Source organism: Panthera tigris, chromosome C1 (genome assembly GCF_018350195.1).
Source record: "Panthera tigris isolate Pti1 chromosome C1, P.tigris_Pti1_mat1.1, whole genome shotgun sequence".
Lineage (NCBI taxonomy): Eukaryota > Metazoa > Chordata > Mammalia > Carnivora > Felidae > Panthera > Panthera tigris.
The window spans coordinates 339362-362014 of NC_056667.1; the positions used below are offsets into that span (position 1 = coordinate 339362).

Genomic DNA, 22653 nt, shown 5'->3' on the forward strand with positions numbered 1-22653 from the left:
ACACAGGGAAGGGGATCAGGGCGTCCAGACGGCCGGGTGTGCGTGCATGTGCATGTGCGTTTGTGTGTGTGTGTGTGCGTGCACGCCGTCTCCCACAGGTGGTGAGAAAAACCTTTTCTTAAGTTGACAAAAACAAACCAGAGCCTCTGAGGTTGAGGGAACAACCCGGGGGTCTGCTGGGCAGCGCTCCCCTCTCCGGCGGCGCCGGCCTCCACCGCCTGAGGCCCTGCACACCTGGCCCATGTATCCGCATCGGTCCACAGCGGCCCGTGCAGCACAGACAACTAACTGTATGTCACCCGCTCGATCCACCGCCATCCTGTGGGCCCAGCCGACCCCCCCCCCCACCAGCTCAGCCCACACCTCCAAGTGTCACACACCTGCTTGCTGCTGATGCACCCACGTGGGCCTGGCCACCATGGGGACCCCTCCCACCACGCACTCTCGTCCCTTCTGAAGTCTTTCCTCTTGTTTGCCTAGAAACCAGCCCAGGTGTCACCGCGCCCTTGTTCCTCTGCAGCGGCCCCGCTCCCACGCTTTTCGGAAGCGGGTCCCTGTGGCAAGGGTGGACCCACTGGCTGGGCGAGCTGTCCGCTGAGGAGCCACGGACCACAGCGCAGGGCTCCTGAGAGGATGGCCAGCAGGGAGGGGGTGGGGGGAGCAGAGACCGGAGGTGGCAGCTGAGAGGCATGTGGGGTCAGGGACTGCGAAACCCTCACAGTTCAATGCCCTCCGTCCCCAACGCCAGTCAAGCACGGGGCAGAGCTGACCCCCAGGAAGGACTGGGACAGCATGTGTGAGAAATGCAGGTCTGGTGGAACCTCAGCCAACATCGCTGTCCTGTCCCCAGGCCCTGACCACCGGCTCAGGGAGACTCCAGGCCCCCACAACCAGCCGGGCTGGGGGCTCTGAGGCCAGTCTCGGTGGACTCCTGAGTTCTCCCCACCCCCCACCCCGGTCCCTCCCCTAAGGGCTTGTTCTCAGATCTTCCCTTTCTACCAGGAACTCCGGTTCCCTTGCCACCCCCCCCCCCCCGCCCCAGCCCCTCCCAGGGGGTCTCACCCAGGCCCAGGCTTCAGGCTCCTGACTTTAAATCTGTAGCCCACACCCTCGGCTTCCTGCGAAAGCCATCTCCCACGAGCTCCCAGAGGTCCCCGTTGTCGGTAAACACATCTGTCACATGCAGCCCCACCCGGGATCCTGGTCCTTCCCGCACCTGCCTGACCAAACTCTCTGTTCTCACCAAATCGCCCACCTCAAAAGCGCTAAGTGGAAGCCACCTAGCCACAAACGTTCCAAAATCATTGTACGGGCTTAAAAAAAAAAAAAGAAGCTGGGAGAAAAAGGCAACTATATTTTAAAGTAAATTCGTAAGATTCTTGTCACAAGTGTTTGTGTTTTCGGAGACCGAGCGTCCTCCGCTCGGAAGGGCAGGCACCCCCAGCCACTGGCCACCGGCAGCACATTCGAGCACGAGCTCCACCGCTCGGTCTTTAAGGAGGCGGCAGGAGCCACGTTACTTCCCACAGGTGTGGTGAGCCCGCAGGGCGCCACTGTGGTCCGTGCCCTCGCACAACGGCACCCGCTTCCCAGAAGTGACACGTGGCAGCACGTGGGGCCCCACGCACAGGGGTGGCCAGCCCGTGGCGCGCCTCGGGGGCTCCGGCCTGCTCTAGCACAACTTTGAGGAGCCTGGACCCGGGGCCCGAGGGCGGCAGGAGGGAGGGAGGCTTCCGGGAGGGGCGGGCGGCGGGGGGCTCGGGCTCAGAACTCCTCGTGCACGTTGCGGGCATAGTCCATCAGCTTGCTGCCCGTGAAGAACTCGCTGTACTTGAGGACCTCCTCGGGCTCCAGGTGGTGGTTCTGGTTCTCGTCGGCGATGGCGATCATCTGTTTGGCCTCGTTAAGGGCGTTGTACTCATTCATGGGGTCCATGTAGTCCTACGGTGGTCGCGGGCACCGCGTCAGCGCGGCCCTGGCCGCCAGGGACCCCCTGGCCCGCCCGCTCCCCGGCGGCACTGGGACCCCTGGACCTCAGGTGCCGCTGTCACAATGGCGCCCAAAGTCCGCGCGTGGTGACATGGCTGAGAGCCCCCACCGAGGCGGACGCCCCCGCCCCACACGGACACCCGGTCAGCGAGGTCAGCACCTTGTGCCTCAGGCAGCAGCAGCAAGGCTGGAACCCTCTAACCAGCTACAAAGAGCAAGTCCTTGTTTAAACCCCACCCCCTCACCCCCCCAATGGCTGATAGCACAGAAGCAGCAGGAAGGGGATGGCGGCGTGTTCCTGAATGTTCTGGAAGGCACACACCAGGCTGGAAGTGGCTCAGGGCCAGGGAGCCTCGCCTGTGTGGGTGCAGGAGATTCACTGCCTCCCCGTCCTCGCCAGGGAGCCCCCACCACGGGAGGGAGGGAGGGGAGCTCTCTTGGAGCGCAAGAAGCTTTGAGTGGCCACCCGCGGCCTGGCAGTGGGGCGCGCGGGGCACGGACACAGGCGGAAACATGGACCAAATCAGCCACCGTTCGACCTGTGAACCACAGGTGTCCGTCCTCCAGCTATCAGCAAGGGAGCGGAGAATTCTGATGTGCGACGAACGAGTCATACAGCGATGGGGAGACAAGCCTACTCGGCACCAGTGAAAACACTTCGGGGGGAGATGGTGGGTTCCAACGTGGCCCACGGCCCCAGCGTCCAGCCAGATGCCCACTGGGGAGCGGCTTCTTGGAGCCTCGAGAGGCCAAGACACCCAGACACGCCGACCAGGGGGCACCCCGACCAGGGGGCAGGCACAGGCACCCCGCTCGAATCCCCTCTGAGTGCCAAAGGCGACCAGGCTGGTGGGGTGGACCCCCACCCCTGAGGGAGCCCGCTTCTAGGTGCCACTAAGTGACCAAGTGACCGGCCCCAGCCGGACCGGTGCCGCCTTCCCTCCCACTGCAGTCCCACGGGAAGCCTCGGGGCCCTGAGCCCAACCCCAGAGGCGCCCCCACGCCCCCCACCACCTGCGCTCACCTCCAGCTCCGCCATGGTCACGATCCCATCATGGTTGGCGTCGATTAGCTCCTCAAACTCCTTTTTCCGGTCTCTGACCCAACTGTCATCGATGTCCTGGCCCTGCTGGTTCTCCACCGTGCCCGCGGGCAGAGAGATGAACTCAGGCAGCGAGAGCTGCTTGTCACCGTCCTGGTCTGCAGGACAGAGGTGTGGACACTCAGACCCCAAGTGAGCACGGGACCACCCAGGCCCACCCAGAAGAAAGTCCATCAGACAGGTCTGCTGCCAAATTTTCAGCCTAAAGCAGAACAGGTGCGTCTCAAAACAGGTGCCCAGGAGCCCGGTGGAAGTCAGACGGCCCAGGGCAAGTCCTGGCCTTCCCTCACCAGGTGGCCACACAGCCTCCGAGACCCCCAGGCTGACCCCTGACGGGAGAGTCGCTGCAGGTGCCAGTGGGCCCCGCCCTCCAGCCCAGCTGCCCCTACCCCCACCCCCACCCCGGGGGCACCAGGGCCTCCGGCCAGGCCTCACCCAGGTCCCGGACAATCTCCTTGACCATGAACTTGAGCATGCCACGGCTGTGCTCGGGGTGAAGGAACGACAGGAACTCGTCCTCAGTCAGCAGCAGATCCGAGGGGGGGTTGTCCGCCTGGTACCAACGGTCCTTGAGGTTCTCCAGGACTTCCTGTGCTGAGAGAGGCACATCTGTGAGGACCCAGGCCCCCACGGCACCTGCACGCACCAGGAAAGCTCTGAGGTGTGCTGCCCGCAGAGGAGGGCCGGCTCAGGACGCTGCGGTAAGCGAGGCCTAGCGCCCCTCCCCCGAAGGAGAGCTCGGCCCTCAGGGAGGCAGAGGGGGCAAAGCCCCCAGACAGACACAGACCCTCCCAAGACACAGACACAGGTCCCACAAGACACACACACATATGCCCCTGGACACAGATCCTCCCCACCAAATACAGGGGCTGACCCTCCTCCAGACACAGCCCCCGCCCCAGCTCACTACTGCTGTTTGCTCCTCGGGAGAAATGGAAAAGCACGGTGGAGGCTGACTCACCCTCCCCGCGCACCTACAGGAACAAAGCATAACCTTGTTCTTTTCCATCTGTTTCACGTGCGCCTTACACGGAGGGCAGGGCTCTGGAGGAAAACCCAGCTTCCAGATATGACTCAAGCATCCCCCGCACACTCTTGCCACACCCCCGCTCTCCTTCCGTGGGAAGGCCCGCGGCCTCGCAGGCTCAAGGACCGTCCAGCTGGAGGCCAGGCGAGCAGGAAGGGTTCAGGCAGGAGGTGTGTCCGCACCGCACCACCGTCACCAGGAACAGGGACTCCCAGGCCTTGGCACATCACAACAGGGGAGACGGCTGCATCCCACACGGTACCCGTCGCCTCAAGTCTTAGCGCCTTCTGATGAACACAAGATCCCACGGTGGCCTACCCTGAATGGCGAATCCACTTAAAGGGAGGTGGGGTGACTGGCTCCCTCCTGCCCGTGTGCAGGGCCGAGAGGAACAGGGGCCAGCACACACTCGCCTGCAGGCTGTCAACAGCACCTGACCTGGAAAAAGGTCTGTGTGGCCAAAACCACTTAAGGGTCTTGAGATGAGGTCACCAGGCACTTAAGGTGGGCCCTGAAGCCAACAGCAGGACTCCCGGCAGAAGACGACACACAGAGACTGCGGCAACGTGACCACAAGCAGGGACAAGGAGGGAGGCCGGGAGGGAGGGAGGCCCATGAGCCCACAGGCACCTGCCGAGTGAGGGTCCCCCGAGGAGGCAGACCACCACGTGCGGACCCCCAAGCCTACCTCTCAGCCCCTGCCCACCCCCCCCCCCCGGCCTCCGAGACCCTCGGCGCCCCTCCTCACCTGCAGTGCCCCACCGACACTAAAGAAGGGAACAGGGGCCTCGAAGACACGTGCTGAGGTGACAGAACTCACACCCCTGGAGGACAGCCCTGACCCCAGACACGGCCAAAGGAAAGGCGCTGAAGACAGACTAGCTCCCGAGAGCGGGCAGGGACGGGGGGCCTGCAGCCCACACCCCAGCGGCCACCCCAGAAGCTGATGCCAAATCACCAATGCTGGCAAGAGGGCAGAGGCCCCCCAGGATGCCCAGACACCTCCAAATTACACCTTCAGGAAACAGCCGGAACCACAGGACAAACCGTGGGAACACAAAACACAAACAGATATGAAAAAGGCAAACAACCATTTCAGAAAAAAACAGTAACATCCAAGGCACAGGGTTTAAAAAGGACAGAACTAAAATACTGGATGATGTCCTGGGAAGTGGGAAAGGCCGACTGGCGTCGGAGCGCATTCAGGAGCCTCCTCAGTGTTTAACTTGAGACTCTGCTAAGTTACACGTGCTCCAGGAACAGACTGAGCAGGAAAAGTAAAGGCATGAGACATTAACGAGGTGCCCGTGACAGGTGACCCCCAAGGAGACAGCCGGAAGGCTGGGAACTCAGACACTACCAGACCCTGCAAGGAAAGGAAACTACAGACTGGTGTCTCTCATGCAAAAATGCCCCACATCGCCTGGGTGGCTCAGTCAGTTGAGCGTCTGACTTCAGCTTAGGTCACGATCTCACAGCTTGTGAGTTCGAGCCCCATGTCGGGCTCTGTGCTGACAGCTCGGAGCCTGGAGCCTGCTTCGGATTCTGTGTCTCCCTCTCTCTCTGCCCCTAACCCACGCACATTCTGTCTCTGTCTCCCTCAAAAATAAACATTAGAAAAAAAAATTTTTTTTAAATGCCCCACAAAATATCAGCAAATTGAATCCAAAAACACAAGAATTATATCCTACGACCAAGTGGGAGTTACCCCAAGTATGCATGGCTGGTTCAACATCCAAAAATCAATTAATGTAACCATCACATCAACAGGATGAGGAAGAAAAACCACATGACCCTATCAACACAGAAAAAGCATTACACAGAATCCAACACCCATTTATGATCCAAACTTCCAGCAAACCAGAAACAGATTAGAATTTCCTCAACTTGACAAAGAACACCTACAAAAAACCTACAGCTCACGTCATGCTGAATGGTGAGAAACTTGACACTTTGCCTCGAAGATCAGAACAAGAAAAAGATGCTTTTCAACACTGTACTGGAAGTTCCAGCCAACGCAGTAAGATAAGAAAAGGAAATTAAAGGGGCGCCTGGGTGGCTCAGTCGGTTAAGCGGCTGACTCTTGATTTTGGCTCAGGTCATGATCTCGAGGTTTAGGAGTCTGAGCCCTGCATCAGGCTCTGTGCTGGCAGCACAGAGCCCACTTCAGACCCTCTGCCCCACCCCCACCGCCCTCCCCACATTTGTGTGTGCGTTCTCTCTCTAAAGTAAACAGACATTACAAAATAAAGAAATAAACTTTAAAAATTAGTTAAAAACAAAAAAGAAAAAAGGGAAGTTAAAGATACCCAGATTGGGAAGGAGGAAATAAACGGTCTTGGCTCACAGATGTCACAATTGCCTGTAGAGAAAATCCGGAAGAGCTGACAAAGACTCCTGGAGCCACTAGGCAATCGTATCAAGACCACAGGACGAAGGTTAACGCAGAAAGGCCATCACTTCCCTGCACACCCGCACGGAACACGGGGAATCGGGATTAAAGACTAAAGGGAAAATCAAACAGAGAGAAGGTATGGCTGCAGTCCCGACACAGGACACAGGGGTCCAGGCCTAGATACACAAACACTGGCACAGACAAGAGGGCCCACCGTTCATCTGGAGACACAACAGCAGTGAACACCTGTGGCCCAGGGGACACAGCGGCACCCTTCACAAAGCAGAGGCCACCAGCACGCTCACCAGCACAGCCGGCGGACACGTGAGAGACCGTGTCACAGGCAGAAAGATGCCGCAGAGAAACTCCCACGCTTGCGCATCCACCAAGAGAAGACACCATGGGACAAGGGTGGGGACGGTGACCCACTGAGTGGAGGAGGAACAGGATATGCTGGGCCCCGCAGGGGCCCCCAGGTGGGACGGGGTGGCGGAGCAGAAGGCAGTCACTAGGGAAAGGCGCCAGTGTTCTCCGGCCGCGCTCTAGAACTTGGCCAACACCCTAGTGCACCGAGTTTCTGTCCCTGAGGTTTTAAAGGCATGTTTGTGAAAGGCTGAGGGGCGGGCAGAGTTCTGCGCCCCACCTGCCTCACCCTGCGGGCCCTCCTCCTGGCCCAGACCCGCCCTCTCCCCGGCGGGGTCCCCCTCACGGGCTTGTGGCAGGGCCTGGGCGCTCACTCTCCTCGTCGACCTTCAGCTCCTCGCCATTCTTCAACTTCTCCTCGACTTCTTTCTCGTTGTGCCCTTTGCTCACCAAAAACTTCACCTTATACTCGTCCCACGACACACGGCCTAGAAGCAAAGACCAACCGTTAGGGTGTTTGACGACGGACAGTTTTACAAAGACGTGAGCAGTGGAGCCTGGCCGGCACCGTCAGTTAAGTGTCTGACTCTCGGTTCCAGCTCAGGTCGCCATCCCATGGCTCGTGAGTTCAAGCCCCGCTGAGCCGTCAGCACAGAGCCTGCTGGGGGTTCTGTCTCTCTCCCTCTCTGCCCCTCCTCACTTGCGCAATCTCTCTCAAAATAAATAAGCGAACTTAAGAGAAATGGTAAAGGATGAATACGCGAGAAGAGGTACGTAACCGTTTCCAGACGTCAAGCAACTGAAGGAGCAGAAGCAGGGGAGCGGCCGGAACCCGGCCCGAAGCCCCGGCCCGCCCCCTGCACCCCGCCCTGCCCTCACCGGCGGAGGACACGGGAGCCAGCCGGGAGCCGGGACGGCGGTCTCGCGGGCAGCACCGGCGGGCGCCCCCACCCCCCGCCCCTGCCCTCTGCGCACCGCCCCCTCCTGGCGGCCTGAGCCCTGCCGGCCATACCGTCGCCGTCGGGGTCCACGGCATGGAAGTGCACCCTGCTCTCTTCGATGGCCTCCCGGAAGTGCTCTGCCGTCTTCTCCATGATCCAGTGCTGCATCTCCTTGGCGCTGATCCTCCGGTCGGTGTTCACGTCGACCCTGCGGGCAGAGGGGCAGTGTCACACGAGGCCTCTGGAACCCGGCAGCACAGGTGGACCGATGGACATGAGGATGGCTGGCAGGGCTCCACCGCCGTGAACAGGGACACGCTGGGGTGGATGGACTGGGACCCTGCTCGCGGCAGATGCCGAGGCCCGAACCAGAGCCGCGAAGCCAGAGCGGGGTCGCGCCTCATACGCGGGTGCAGACGGCCAGCTGATGAAGCAGACGGGTAGCTGAGGCGCAAGCACGTGTCCACGTGTGTGCGTGGGCCAGCACGCCCCCGTGCAACCACGAGTCAGCGATGCTCACGCATATGCACCGCCTAGTGCACGCAAGTGCACACATAGTAGCACGTGTGTGCGTGAGTTAACACACCTACGTATACACACGTTGGTACGCACACACACGTTATCTGACTGCGTCCGCCAACAAGACCTCAGGCCGTGACATCTGCAGCAAGACGCACACCAGTGCCCGGATCTTGGCTTCTAAACACCGTCCTCCGGTAAAAGACACCAGGGCTCCTTGGAGACGTGGCTGCCGCTACGGCTGAGGGGGGCACACGACGAGATGAACCCGGAGCCCCCGGCAGGGCCACAAAGTAAGGCGGTGCCCCCGAAACAAGCAAATGAAAGAGCCCCCAACGGCCAGGGCAAAACAACACAGTGCGGGGCTGGACCCCAAGTACACGACACACATCCAGGAGTCCCTGCTGGTGGAGGGGACCGCTGATAAACGTGAGCACGTGGGGGAGACAGAACTCCTCCCTCCAGAATTCCAAATACTACAGCGGTTCTTCCCCGCCGCCCCCCCGCACCCCCCACCCCCACCCCGGTCCCGGGAGGGAGGACAGCTTCGTCCCCAGCCCCGCAGGGAGACCGCCTCACTGAGTGGCTGCTGCCCAGGAAGACATGAGGGACGCCCGGCAGGCACCACCCGAACCAGATGACCGGCCAACAGGACCCCCTGATAGGATGTGACAAGAGGGCCACCTCACCTCTGGGGTGTCCTTTCCCCAAGCCACAACCCCCCTCTGACCATGAGAAAACACAAGAGATAAACCCGAAACGAGGGACGTTCGACACAACACCTGTGCGGTCCTCCTCAAAACTGTCAAGGTCATGACAAAGCGAGACAGACAGCCACCCCTCAGAGAGACTGATGGGCAGCCAGCGTGTGAGCCCACGGACACTGTCCTCCCAGGTGGCAATGCGGCTGCCGGTCTGGTTTTCTGCACTTCAGGTGATGTGACCTTAGCATCGTGACCCCTGAGCAAGCGCCCGCCTCTCCACGCCGCAGGCCCCTCGTGGCCCCAGGCACACAGGCCAGCGGGCGCCCAGGTGTGGCCCGGAAGGCCCCCACCCCCACACGGACATCCGCACACCCGGCCCTCAGAGCCCCGCCCGGTGCGAGATGCGGGTGGGGCCCAACCCCCAAGGGGCTCTGAGCACACGCCAGCCCTCACGGCCCCGGCCTGGCTGTGGCACCAGACTGCTCGGTATCGCTCTGTACCCACACCCACCTATGTGCCAACCAGCTAAAGAACTAACCCTCGACACTTACGGTGTGCGCACAGCAGGAAAGAGTCCCACCTCCCCACTGCGCGCCTTGCTCCTTCGGAACCTCGCTCCGGTGTCACGCACCTGCTCCCGGCACTGAGTCTCTGGACGACATCCCACCCTCTCTGGATTCTGCCCCATTGCCATCACCTGTCCAGCAGGCCCTGCCTGGCCCCTCTGGGGCCCCTTCCTCCCAGAGCCCTAGGCCCATCCACCAGACCCTCCAGGCCCCCGCAACACGCAAAAGTGCCAAGGGCTCTAAGGCACAGAAGCCAGGCCAGGAAGAACCCACTGCTGCTTCAACAGCTGAGTTTGAACCTGTTTGGATGGAAGATCTCACAACAGGCAAGACATTCACAGGTTCAAAGTTCCCAGGGACCCCATCAGGGCCCTCAGGGCCCTCAGGGACCCCAGGGACCCCAGGGACCTCAGGACCCAGGGTGGGGCCACCCTCTCTCCCGAGAACGCCCAGGGCAGGCCTGGGTAGATCCCCTGGACCGGGTTTTTAGCCCAAAGACTGGCTGTGGGCATACACTTCGCCCCTGGCCCACCAAGTGGTGCAGCCCACCCTCCCCAGGCTGCCGGGAAGGCGGTTCTCAGTGTAAGGATGGGTACTCCCAACAGACTCCTGGGAAGAGCCCAGCGCCCTCTGCGTGAGCTGGCCGAATCACGAGCAGCGCCCACCTCTGTCCTCGGTCTCGGCCAGCCCACCGACGGACTGCCCCCAGCGGGCAGCCCACCTGCTGCTCCCCCTGCCCCCACCCCCACCCCTGCACCCTGCGCCCAGAGCACCTCACACCAGCGGGCCTCCGGGATCCACATCGCTCACCAACACCCATCCAGGGAAACCCCATCAGGGCACCACGGAGAGGAAAGAACGGGCACGCCAACCTTGCTGCCTTCTGTGGGTCGGCCTCCATCTGACCGCCAAGAAGGAGCCACCTGCCACTGGTGGCTCAGTCCCCAGCTTTCCTCTGCTCACTGGAAGCAGCAAAGCTCACTCCGGACGACAGTGATAAAATCTGTACGCTGGACGAGGCTCTGATGCACAGCTGACCGTCTCCGTCCTCCAGGGCGGCGTCTGAGGGGGCCGTGCGGGAAAGCGATGCCCTCTCTCGCCACAGCCTTCTGGCGGCTTCTCCTTTCTCCTCACCTCTGAACCCCCCAGGCCCTGGTCTGGCCACGGTCCTCTCTCTGGATCTGTCACCCAGCGCCCAGACTTGGCCTTCGACGCCGAGGACAGATGCACGCCTGCTGGCTGCTCCCCCTCGGCCCCGCCGAGGGACCGGGGCTCCTGACGTCTCCGCTCGGCCTGCAGGAGCATCCCACCCGCCCGTCCTTCCTTGCCTCCACCTGCGGCCACCCGGTCTCCTCCCACCCACCCACGGGCAAAACCCACCACGCCCCTCAGCCCCGCTGCCCTCCGCCTGTGCTCCGCCCTCATCCCACCCCGTCCCGTCCTGCGAGCAGACGGCAAGCACACAGCAGGTCCCGGGACTTCGTTCTCACCATGCCTGGGAAAGCGGGGTTTCTCAACACCCCCTTTCACAGACAAGGAAGCTGAGGCTAGTGGGCTCAGGAAACAAAGCCCAGTCCAACTGCCCGGGGCCTCCTCCTGAGCTCAGGCCCCAGCCGCGAGGCCCCTCACCTCCCTCGGAGGTTCCAAAGCCCCCAGGCCACGTGACCTCTGTGTGTGCTTGCAGCCAGCGCGTGTGGCCTGTGTGCGTGTCCACGGCCCGTGTGACACCTGTGTGCGCTCAGAGCGGCTCCCACAAGAGAGTCGGCCCCACGTCCCAGCTCCTCTCAGTCTCTCTCCCGGAACCGAGAGCCACGAATCCTGGGTCCTGGCACAAGACTGTGCCACCACGTCACCAATACCGTGGGAGCCCGGAACTCACCAGGCACGTGCTGAGGCACTGGGCCCCTGACACCTGGGGACCCCACCCAGCCCCAGCACGCGACCCGCCTGGGTTTGGGCCACAGTACGTGCCGGGTGAGCAAATCAGTCGGACTCTAACAGCCCCCCGCCCCCCAGGCCTGGGCGCCTACTTGGAAAAGATGACCATCAGCTTCCTCCTGCTCCTCCGTGGCTCCGCGTCCTCCTCGAACCCGTCCGTGTCCTTCCCCAGGAAGACCTCCTGGTGGAAGTCTTTGTTGAGGTGCCCGTCCATCTCCAGCTTCACCCCATTCAGGTGGTCCGGAGGCAGGATCTCCCGCTCCTCCCTGTTGCCTGCCCTCTCCCGAGCGGATGAGTGGTTGGCAGGCCGGGCAGACACATCCATCAGCAGGATGACCCCCAAGAGCCAGAGGCAGTGAGACGCCAGGCCACGGAGGGAAGCCCGCCTGGACGCCATGGCCACCTGGGTCCGGACTTCGGGATGTCCCGCAAGTGTGGCCAGGAGCTGGGGAGAGAGGGGCGGGACAGGTGAGGAAGCGAGGCCTGGGGTCACAGCCTTCCGCCACCCCAGACGCTGCAGAAGGCCAACCGCCCATGGCTGCCAGACCCCAACGTTAATGGTCTACGAAGAGAACACAGCCATCGTCCAGGGGAGCCTCAGCAAATACTTCACTGAAGAAGCGTTTACTTGCGACGTGAAACAGAAGCTCTGGGTTGATGGGTTCCGGACTAGACGTGCTACTTTTTCCTTTTCCAAAGATGCTGGGTTTCCGGCCCTTCTCCCTCCTACTCACGTAAAGCTGCCCCATCTCAAGGGCTGCCCAGCACCACTAAACCTGCCCCTTTTCAATGCCTACAGCAGGTGTTCCCAAAACAGTCTCTCTCCACCCCTCCCGCCATCGACACTGACCCCAGGGACGTGGTAATTCACTCTCCGAATCCCAATTCAGTATTTGTGAGCTCTGTGAACTTGGCTAAGCTACCTGACCTCCCCTGCCTCAGTTTCCCCGATGTAACAGGAACACCCAGCAGCCCCTCCCCCACCCCGAGGCTTTGTGAGAGCTGAGCCTGGTGCCAGTGCAAATGCCCAAACCCGCCCAGCAGGGCACCAGCCCCTTCCCACCTTCCCACCCCTGTGACCTCTGCAGATGCGCGCACACGTACACAAACACATGCATACACGCACATGCGTGCACAAGACAGATACGCGTAAGTGTGCTTATGTCCATGCCCACGCATGTACAGGTGTTTGTGCATACACAGTTACACGTGTGCACCCACATATACGTGCACGTGTGTGCACACATCCTTGCTCGTGTTCACACAGGACCAAGACTGGCACACCAGGAAGTCTGTCGTCCTAGGTATGCCTGGGCCTGGCAACGATGAAACAAGGCCACCTCCCTGTCCGTGTCACCACGTTAAAGATCCCGGGGCCACAAGCACTCACGCCTAGCACTCGGCCATCCCAGCCTCCTCCCATATCTGCTCCTTTGCCTGGGCCCTCCTGCTTTCCCTCACCCTCCGGGTGCCTCCAGATTCCCTTCTGGCTGGCGCTGGGACAGTGCTGCCCACTCCGCTTCCCACGGACACTTGCATTCCACACTTCCCAAAGAAGGCTCCAGCTCCTTCTTGCCCCTGACATAACCCGGTCCTCGCAGGTGCAGCTGAGACCCTCACCTCCTCCGGCAGTCTTTCCAGGGAGGAGCGGCAGAGGGAAGCCGCCAGTACCCAGGGCCCAGCGGTGGTGGCCCTGGACACACTGGCCACAGGCCAGGGTGCCCTCCCGCCGCCAAGCTGGGGCATATGGGGCTCAGGAGGTACAGCGCCTGCCTATGCTGGCCAGCAGCACAGCCACCACGCCCCAGCCTGAGGGCACACAGCTCGAGCCAAGGCTGGCCCGGGGGCACTAGCAGATGACACCACTTGCTTCCTCGATGCTTCCCTTTGAGGCTACCTGCTCCTCACCAGCACTATTCTCCCGACACGTGATGCCTTGATGCACTAACCTTCTGAACCTGCGCACCGTCTGGGCCCTTCGACAAGCCCTTCCTCTCTCACCTCACCTGTCTCACCCCTCTGAGGGAGGGCCTCTCACAGGGTGGCAAACGTCCCTCTTCCCAAGCCTCTGGGGCCTGCGATCTCCCCACGGGCACGAGCGCCCGCCAGCTGCCCCATGGTACTCTCTGTGCTGTGACTGCCCTTCAATCACATCTACTGGAACGCCACACCCTCCCCCACGTCGCCATCCAACGGCCCTCACACCGTCTACACCCAGCAGGCACTCCACAGAAGTGAGCGAACACATATAGCTATTTCTGCCACATCGCAATATGCACGTTCCTGGACACGTCAGCGCAAAAGAGCGCACAATAAAAACACAGGGCCCATGGGAACAGAACAGGGCACGTGACTCAAAACCAACAGGACTGTATGTAAACAGACCACGAGGAAGTGGTGCCTGGCAAGGAACCCACAGCTCTGGCAAGCAGGTCACGGGGGTATTAAACCAAGAGGAGATGCTCTGCGCAGGTGCCAAGGAGATGCCAGTGGCGCTGGCCTTCAGGTGGGCCCGGGAGGAAATGCAGCCTGCCATAAGCCAAGACCTGTATGAGCCTGCAGCCACCAAGGTAAGGAGCCCCCGACGCAGGTGCTCATGCTGGGTTTTCTTCCCATGGCTGAGGACGGTTTCCTTTCCTGCTGGAGTGTGACTCCAGTGCTGCATCCCAGCTCTCCTGGCTAGGAAAGTGTCCTGCAAACCCAGAGAGCTTTCCCCTGACGTTACTGTAACTCCCCCTGACTGTGGCCATAAAAACACATTGTGTCCAAACAGGCTGTACTTTGCTCCCTGAAAGAGCAAAATCAACTGTGCGCTTATCTTCATGGGTAGTACACTACGTTCTGTACAAAAAGTAACGCCAAGATAACTGAACGGACATCAGGAAGTCAAGCGAAACTTCCTCCTCTCCGCTTACGACAGTTACCTATCTTGGTAAGCACAAAAGGAGCAGCGCGGCTGAATATCTCAGTCAACTGCTCAGTTCCTCGTCCCCTGCCTGCCCCACCAGAATGGGATTTCAAAGGGCAGGGGGCTTTGCCCCCTTGACTAGGGAGTCGCCATCCTCTAGAAACGACGTCAGGGGAGCGTGTTAACGCCGCCCCAGGGTGACCAGCTTAAGTGGAGGCGACACTTCTTGGCCATCCTGGGGTGTCCGTTCAGGCGAAACTAGATCTCTTGCCGATAAAAACGCGAACCTTATTCTCACAGCTCTGTTCCGGTTTTTGGAGTCCCGCTAACAGTGTTCCTAACACCTGCCACTGGCTGAACCGGAAATCAAGGGCTTTACACGCATCATTCCAAATCTTCACCAAGCCCTACCAATTAGGGCACCTTTTACAGACTAGGAGAGGGAGGTCACCTCGCTGGTAAATACCGGGGTCCACCCCACTCCCCTGCCGACCTGTCTCCCCCAGCCTCAGTTCCCCGGCGGCATCCGTCGGTGTGGGCGGAGAGGACAGGAGCCCAGGGTCCAGCGGCCCGAGGGCGCGTCTGCGGGCCTCCCGACGCCCCCCGCCCCGGAGCCCTCACTCACCGGCCTCCCTCCCCTCGCCCAGGATCCGCCAAGCGGGGCCCGAGCGCCCGTGACGCCTCCGACGGGACGCGCCTAGGCCGCGGCCATCTTTCTTCCGGGAAGAGGCGGACCAGGAACGGCGCGCGCTGGCGCGACCCCGCCGTGACGACGCCGGTGCCGCCATCTTTCCCTTGGGCGGAAGTGGCCGCGCGGCCCTCCCGAGGCAACCAACGAGAAGGGCGCGCGTGCCCACGTGACGGGCGCCCACGTGACGGGCGCCCCGTAGCCCTCCGCGTCCGCCGCGGGGGGACGCGGCCTGCGTGCCAGCCGCGGAGCCTCGGGCGCCTCCCGTGCGCGCGCGCGCCATGAAGCTGTTGCGGCGCGCGTGGCGGCACCGGACGGCGCTGGCCCTGGGCGGCCTGGCGCTCTGCGGCGCCGGCCTGCTCTACCTGGCCCGCTGCGCCGCGGACGGCCCCCGCCCGCCGCCCGGCCGCAGCCCCCCGCCCGCCGGGCCCGCACGCGCCGCCGCCTTCCTGGCCGTGCTGGTGGCCAGCGCGCCCCGGGCGGCCGAGCGGCGCAGCGTGGTCCGCGGCACGTGGCTGGCGGCGGCGCGGCGCGGCGGCCCGGGCGACGTGTGGGCGCGCTTCGCCGTGGGCACGGGCGGCCTGGGCGCCGAGGAGCGGCGCGCCCTGGAGCGCGAGCAGGCGCGGCACGGCGACCTGCTGCTGCTGCCCGCGCTGCGCGACGCGTATGAGAACCTCACCGCCAAGGTGCTGGCCATGCTGTCCTGGCTGGACGAGCACGTGGCCTTCGAGTTCGTGCTTAAGGCCGACGACGACTCGTTCGCGCGGCTGGACGCGCTGCTGGCCGAGCTGCGCGCGCGCGAACCCGCGCGTCGCCGCCGCCTCTACTGGGGCTTCTTTTCGGGCCGCGGCCGCGTCAAGCCCGGGGGCCGCTGGCGCGAGGCCGCCTGGCAGCTCTGTGACTACTACCTGCCCTACGCGCTGGGCGGCGGCTACGTGCTCTCGGCCGACCTGGTGCACTACCTGCGCCTCAGTCGCGAGTACCTGCGCGCCTGGCAGAGCGAGGACGTGTCGCTGGGCGCCTGGCTGGCGCCGGTGGACGTCCAGCGCGAGCACGACCCGCGCTTCGACACCGAGTACAAGTCCCGCGGCTGCAGCAACCAGTACCTGGTGACTCACAAGCAGAGCCTGGAGGACATGCTGGAGAAGCACCAGACGCTGATGCGGGAGGGCCGCCTGTGCAGGCAGGAGGTGCAGCTGCGCCTGTCCTACATCTACGACTGGTCCGCGCCCCCCTCGCAGTGCTGTCAGAGGAAGGAGGGCATCCCCTGAGCCGCGGCCGCAGCCCACCCGCCGCGAGCCGCACGGAGGCCGGGACAGGGCCACCACGGCGGCCGCCGCCGCGACGGTCGTTCAGGGTCCCGTGAGGCAGCCGCTGAGGCGGCCTCCCGCCGGCCTTGCACGGGCACGGGTTCTGGCCGGGTGTCCGGAAGGAGCCCAGCCCTCAAGGGGACCTGGCTTCTGCGGCGACCGGTAGGGTTTTCAGGCAGACGCCAAGCGGCGGCGGACAGCTCGCGGGTGCCAGCTCCCGTGGGCGCGCCCAGGGCCGTGCGCCCCAGCGGCCGCCACCGGGCCTTGCCAGGGCAGCACCTTACGTCCAGGTAGAAACGTCCGGTCCCTGGATCTCAGCCGGCATCGGCCTGGCTGTGAAGACGCCCAGCTTTGGGCGAGCTGGCAGGGCTTTGCCGCCGCGCCCCGGCCTGTCCTTCTCCCGACGTAGGGGCCAGCAGCCGCGAGAGGCTGGAGCTGACGGGCACTTGCGGACCTGACCACAGAGAAGGAACCTGGACTCGTTCAGGGGTGGGGACTGTGCCTTGTCCTGCATCCTGTGGTGACCGTCCACGTAGGAAATCACTGCCCAGAGAGCCGCGGCTGCAGGGATCTGACCCTCGGGCCCTTGCATGTTGCACCTTCACTGCGACGCACTCCAGTGGCTTTTCCTCAGAATTGCTGTAGCCGTATCGAGTTAGGTCACCTGCTTCTGTGTTTCGTGTTGGTACCATTTGTCATGTGCAAGTCTAGGGTTTACACTTGGTGTCACTGTTTCACAGCCTCAGTGGTGTTTTGGTCTGTGTTGCTCCAAAGTGAATCTGTGATCAGTGTGCTTCGGCGCGAGTCTGTGACTTATAAATATTGTAAATTCGTGTAGATAAGAGTTTTAAGTTGGGAGCGTGTGGGTCTCAGTATATTTTTTAAATTATTTAAGGGAAGACTTTTCTATCAGAACTTGGAATTTGTGGATTAATCTGTTTTTACAGCTTGAGTTGTAGGCTCGTTGCTGCATGTGTGTTTAAATGTGGAAGAATTCTAAAATTGTCCATTTTCTTTCTAGTTTACGCTGGAAAGTCGGTCCCACTGTCTCTTTCTGAAAAGACTCCTTTTAAGGCTTCCTCGCAGCCGTGCAGGCCAAAGTGTTCCTCACCTGCACATCTGTTATTTTAGACTCTGGGCCCAAGTTCCAGGAATCTGAACTCTTACAAGTATCGGTGAGGTGTCCGTTGTTCTGTCTTTAGAAAGGCTTCACTGGCTGCCGCGTCCTTTTGGAGACAGAATGCATTTACGTGCACCGCCCCCGTGACCGATCACCCCTCTCAAACCTGGACACATCCTCGGAGACTCGGGTCCCTTTTTTCCCCGTTAAATGTGAAAGTGAGCGCTGTGACCGTCACAGAAGTCAAATAGAGAGGCTCCGGGACAGCGCGAGCCCCTCCCGGTACAGTGGTGCATGGTCCTACAGAGCTCTTCTGGGGTCTGACCTGGGTTTGCTGTCCGGGGAACCTGGCCACGCGGCCAGTGTCCGCAGTGCACCTCAGGCAACGCAAACAGAAGGCACAGACCCCTGACCTGCCACTCTCTGGTGTTCTCGGGCCGTGGATCGTGAGAGCGGGCGTCTTAGCTTGGGCCGCGGTGACAAAACGCCACAGATGTGTGTCCCTCAAGTCTGCAGGCTCTAAGAGCACATGTGATCGGCCCCACCTGGGCTGGGTGGTGAGGGCCCTCTTCCCGGCCTGCAGGCGGCTGCCTTCTCACCGCGGCCTTGTGACGGGAGAGAGCCAAAGCGAGTGCCTGGTGTCTCTTTTTACAAGGACGCTGATCCCACCAGAGGGCCCACCCGCATGACCTCAGCTACCACCACCTCCAGATACTATCACATTGGGAGTTGAGGCTTCAGTCTGAGTTTGGGGGGATGTAGTCCACAGCGGCAGGTTGGGGTTATTTTTGTTGAAAGGTAGAAGGATATCCAGAGTTTGGAGTCTTGGGCCAGAAGGAAGCGGGGGATGGTCTCGTGGTTGCGATTCTCCTACCTTTAGAAGGTGGAAGCCGGGCCAGAGAGGTCCCAAGAGCTGACACATTCTGATTACGAGGTGAACGTCGGCTTTCTGATTGGCCAGTTTGAGCCAGGACTGACCTTTCCCCTCTGAACACCTGGTTTGCGGGACAAGGATTCACAAGAGGAGCCAGGTTTGGGGACACCGGGGTGAGCAGAATGGGACCCCGCCGACCTTTTTCGCCTGAACGTGTTGCGTGAGCGTCGGGATTGTCGAAGGAGTTGACGTGTGCCCGTGTCCATTCTCCTTCTGCAGACAGCTTGCCGGCACCCACGTGCCGGGGGCAGAGCCAGGCTCCGAGCCCAGGGGTGGACCTCTGATCCCTGCCCTGCGTTGCAGTCCTGCTGTAGTTTCCGGTTCGTCCAGGGCACACCCCATGGGAAGGAAGCATGGCAGCCATGTCCAAGGCCTCCTTGTAAAAAACCTAAAAACCCAGACGTGTCTCTTGAGGCGTGGGGGACCTACGAGACTGAGCGTTCGCTTGAATCACGTGAAGGTGCCAGGATGCAACCAGTTTTGACAAAAATGGAAACTTCCTATTGTTCAGCCGAAATCATTAAATTTCCATACAGAACAAACCCTCTCCTGGGCTGACTGTGCACATCATTACTGCAGTTGTAACGTCAGGATTCAGACCACACGTTCGATCTGATGGCCAGGGGTCCCTTCCTGGAGTGACCCTCTGCCATCACCTTGCCGGCAATACTGGGGCCCATGGATAGAGCCCGCCCTGGCTGGCGGGTTCTCCAGGTCAGGGTGGCCCCCCCCCAGACTGCACCTCCCGCCCACTGAGCCACACACTGCAGGCTGCACGCCACCTGGACACGTGTGTCCTAAGGCCAGTGGCTGAGCCCGTCGCCGGCCAGGGGCCCAGGAGACGGTAGGCTCTTGGGAGATGGGGAGTCAGACCACCGAACTGGTTTTTACTGGGGGTTTGGGACACAGGGCAGCCAACTCTCTCCCAGCCAAACCAGTCTCTCTTTAAGTGGCCGTCAGCCCACACTGGCAGAGAGCATCAGGCCCGGAGGGGCATGGGCCACCCGGCACCACCTCGAGTGGTGCCCCTCTTCTCATGGAGGGCCCTGGCCCCGCCCCTCCCTCCCCCGGGGCCAACGTGGAGAGCAGGTGTCAGGAGAGGACTCGAGCTGTTGGGACACCAGGGTAACAGGCCAGTGCCTGCATTCAGCACTTCTGCGGGCTGGCGTGCAGCCCTGGCAACGGCCCCTTCATTTTCCTGAGAAAGAGGAAGAGACGGGGCATAGAGACTGAGCGCTTTGGCCAAGGTTCCAGGACTAGAAAATGTCGAAACTTCAGAAACGTTGGCAGTGACAGGATGAAGCTCCAAAGAATTCCATCAAGCAAGAAAAGCCAATCCCGAAAAGTCTGCGTGCTGGCTGCTCCTTGATGCTTGCGCTCCGGACCCAGGGATTTGGAGAGAGGCTCAGGTTGTTTCTAGTCAGTGTGCCCTGGGTCGAGCTAATGTCTCTCTCCTTCTCTGAGCCTAGGGAGCGGGCAGTCCTTAGGGGGAGTGTCTGTCCTTAAACCACGGCCTGGCCTCAGAGCAAACCCTGGGCTCTCGAGGGGTCGTGGTCCAAGCCCTGTGAGTCTTCCCGTTCCTGAGACCCCATGAGCCTCCACTCCAGGGTCTCCCCGGCGGTCACCTTCCGGCACCCACCCAGAGGACCTTCCCCACATCCTACAGCTTGGGAGCTGAAATAATCCCGTCACCTGGCCTCTGTGGGCACCTGTGCCCCCATCTTCAGGGCCAGGGTGGGCTCACTGCCAGCCTGGGCTACTCCCTGGAGCTCCCTACCCTCCTCTGCTCTCACCCACCCCCACACTCTCCTCTGACCCAGCCCTTCCTGCCCCCCATCTTTCCTGTGGATGGTGCCGTTGGCCCCCCATCCATCCCCGTTCCCCCACTTCGTGCCCTCACAGTCTCCTGCAGAAGGCCCAGCACTACCCCCCATGGCCACACCGCAGCCAGGTAACCCTACCCACTGGGCCGACTGCTTCTGAGATCACTCAAAGCCAACAAAACAGCCCACTGCCCCGTGTGTCCTGGGGCCCGCATGCCCTGGGGACTGTCCTCTGCTGGGTGTCTCTGGAGCCCCTCCCCCCCCACAGACCCTGTGCCTCCCCCACTGTGGGGTCCCATTGCAGGTGGTGCGGTGGGTGGTGTGGCCTGACAAGCGGTGCGGGGGGGCAGGGAGGAGAGGGGGAGGGGAGAGGGAAGACTGACAGCGTCAGGCCTCTGCTCCGGCTGCAGCGAAGGAGACTCGCAGCGGGGCCTCGGCAGGCATCCCATGGACCGAGCTCAGGCACGCTGCTGTGCCCGGGGCCTGGTCCAGCGGGCATCATGGAGGCCGATGGCCATCGGTGCAGGGTGCCCACTCCCAGCTCCCGGCCTTCCCCTTGGCCCCCGAGGGGCCCAGAACAGGAAATGAGTGAAATCGGAGAAGATCAGCAGTTCTGCAAGGCTAGGGCAGGGCACCAGGGTCAGGGGAATGTGTTCTGGGAGGTCCCAGGGATGTGGGACCCCATTCTGGATGCCAGCCTCAGCTGCCCAAGTCAGAAGACTGGGCAGAGGTGTGGCCCCCAGTCTGAGCACCAGCAGGTGCCCAGGGGTGCCCATCTAGCCCCAGGTCCCTGGTGGGGACCTGGAGAGCATCCCGAGCCTGGGGTGGGGCTCCTGACAGGCTGCTCTCAGGAGACCCAGCCTCTGCAGAAGCTAATGGTGGGGTGGAGTGGCTTCTGCCCCTCCCCCGCCTTGACACAGACCTGAGGGCTACACCAGGGCCATCTTGGGAGTGGGGGGTGTGGGGGGGGCCAGGAAGTGACGAGGGTCAAGGCTCTCTGCAGAGGGGTCTCCAATTGAGCTTGGAGATGAAAGCTACTCCCAGGAAGGGAGCCCTGGCAGCTGGGAGGGGGAGGCGGGGGGCAGCAGGAACTGGAATCCAAGAAGGTCTAGGCAGGGGTGGCAGTGGGGGAAGCTGCTAGGCCAGTCGCCGCCACTCAGCAGGATGGTCAGGGGCCCTCCCACACACACCTGTGGCCGGCCACCTGCCCAGGTGCCCCTGTCGCCCCTGGCCCCAGGTGCCTGCACTTCCTGTGCACATGGCCCCAGAGGCCCTTCTCCCAGCCAGCAGGGTTCACAGATGGCTGGGTGGCAGGGCCCGCCAAGCAGAGCTCGGCTGGTGGTGGCGCTCACAGGCCGGGGAGAAGCCGGGGCCACGGAGAACCCGGACCACGGACTAGCCCGTCTTCCAGAGTAAACACCACAGGCTGCAGCCAGCAGGACGGAAACCCGGTGAGGACCCTCACCTGCAGCCTGCCTCCCACCACCCAGGGCCTGGCCCAGCCCGGTGATCCAACCCCTGCCCCCGACCTCCAGCGGTGTCCGAGGATCTCAAAGGCCCAACCCCCGAGGGGCCCGGCACCCTGACGCAGGCGCCCACTCGATCCTTCAAAGGGAGTGACGGGTGGATGGCCAGAGCCAGGCTCAAGCCCGCGACAGGAGTCACCACGTCAGGCCCTCTGAGCATATCCCCAGGCAGGCTCCCACCCTGTCCCTCTGGCCCCAGAGGAAGGATCAGACAACCCCACGGCGAAGGTCCCGAAGACTGCGTCCTTGGGTCTGTTGGGTCTGGCCCTGGTGCAGGCTGCTGTGAGGGTCCCCTGCGGATGGGCTTCTGGGGCCCGGAGGGGGGGGGCGGGGGGCAGGGGGCAGGGATTCAGGGCTACGGCAGGGGGCCAGGAGGCAGGCGAGGGGCTGCAGGAAGGCTGAGCGACTGCTTCTGGAGATGCTTTACTTCACAACTGGAGTTTCGCTTGGCCCTCTGACACCCTTCCTGTTCACTCCTGCTCTCGCTGCCACCCCCTCACATACCCAGGTTCCAACAGAGCAGCCTGGAGGGGCCGCGAGTGCGGGTGGGGGTCCCTCCTACCCTCGAGGCCGCCCCGGGTGTGTGTGTGACCTGCCGGCTGTTACAAAACTGACATTATCAACCAGAGGAACCCATGAGTCACTGCCCCGGGGCAGGGGCTGCACCCCAAACTCCCCCGAACAAAGGCCTTTTGTCCCCAAGCACCACACCCCCACCCCTAGGCCAGGCCCGCCTGTGCACACCATCAGACACAAGTGGGCAGACGTGCCGATGGCGGGAGCAGGCACGGGCTCGACAT

General features: G+C 62.2%; 2 protein-coding genes across 2 annotated transcripts; one reads left to right on the forward strand and one right to left on the reverse strand.

Annotated features, from left to right (window-relative positions):
- Nucleotides 1-1334: 1334 nt before the first annotated feature.
- On the reverse strand, nt 1335-15167 carry SDF4 (stromal cell derived factor 4). Its single transcript, XM_042995409.1, has 7 exons — nt 15078-15167; nt 11637-11989; nt 7889-8025; nt 7251-7364; nt 3527-3685; nt 3014-3189; nt 1335-1941 (listed from the first exon to the last, which is right to left on the reverse strand). The coding sequence occupies exons 2-7, from the start codon at nt 11939-11941 to the stop codon at nt 1765-1767; spliced, it is 1068 nt and encodes a 355-aa protein (XP_042851343.1). The 5' UTR covers nt 11942-11989; nt 15078-15167; the 3' UTR covers nt 1335-1764.
- A 108-nt stretch (nt 15168-15275) lies between these two features.
- B3GALT6 (beta-1,3-galactosyltransferase 6) lies at nt 15276-21304 on the forward strand. The gene has a single exon (XM_042995410.1). The coding sequence runs from the start codon at nt 15422-15424 to the stop codon at nt 16409-16411; it is 990 nt and encodes a 329-aa protein (XP_042851344.1). The 5' UTR covers nt 15276-15421; the 3' UTR covers nt 16412-21304.
- Nucleotides 21305-22653: the final 1349 nt, after the last annotated feature.

What these genes read in the sequence shown, in the direction of transcription:
- B3GALT6 (XM_042995410.1), top strand. Translation starts at nt 15,422, where the DNA reads ATGAAGCTGTTGCGGCGCGCGTGGCGGCACCGGACGGCGCTGGCCCTG.
- SDF4 (XM_042995409.1), bottom strand. Translation starts at nt 11,941, where the DNA reads ATGGCGTCCAGGCGGGCTTCCCTCCGTGGCCTGGCGTCTCACTGCCTC. An exon ending in CGTGGACCCCGACGGCGACG is followed by an intron (nt 7,365 to 7,888) that starts GTATGGCCGGCA and finishes CTTTGCTTCTAG; the next exon opens with GCCGTGTGTCGTGGGACGAG. An exon ending in GCTGAAGGTCGACGAGGAGA is followed by an intron (nt 3,686 to 7,250) that starts GTGAGCGCCCAG and finishes TGCCTCTCTCAG; the next exon opens with CACAGGAAGTCCTGGAGAAC.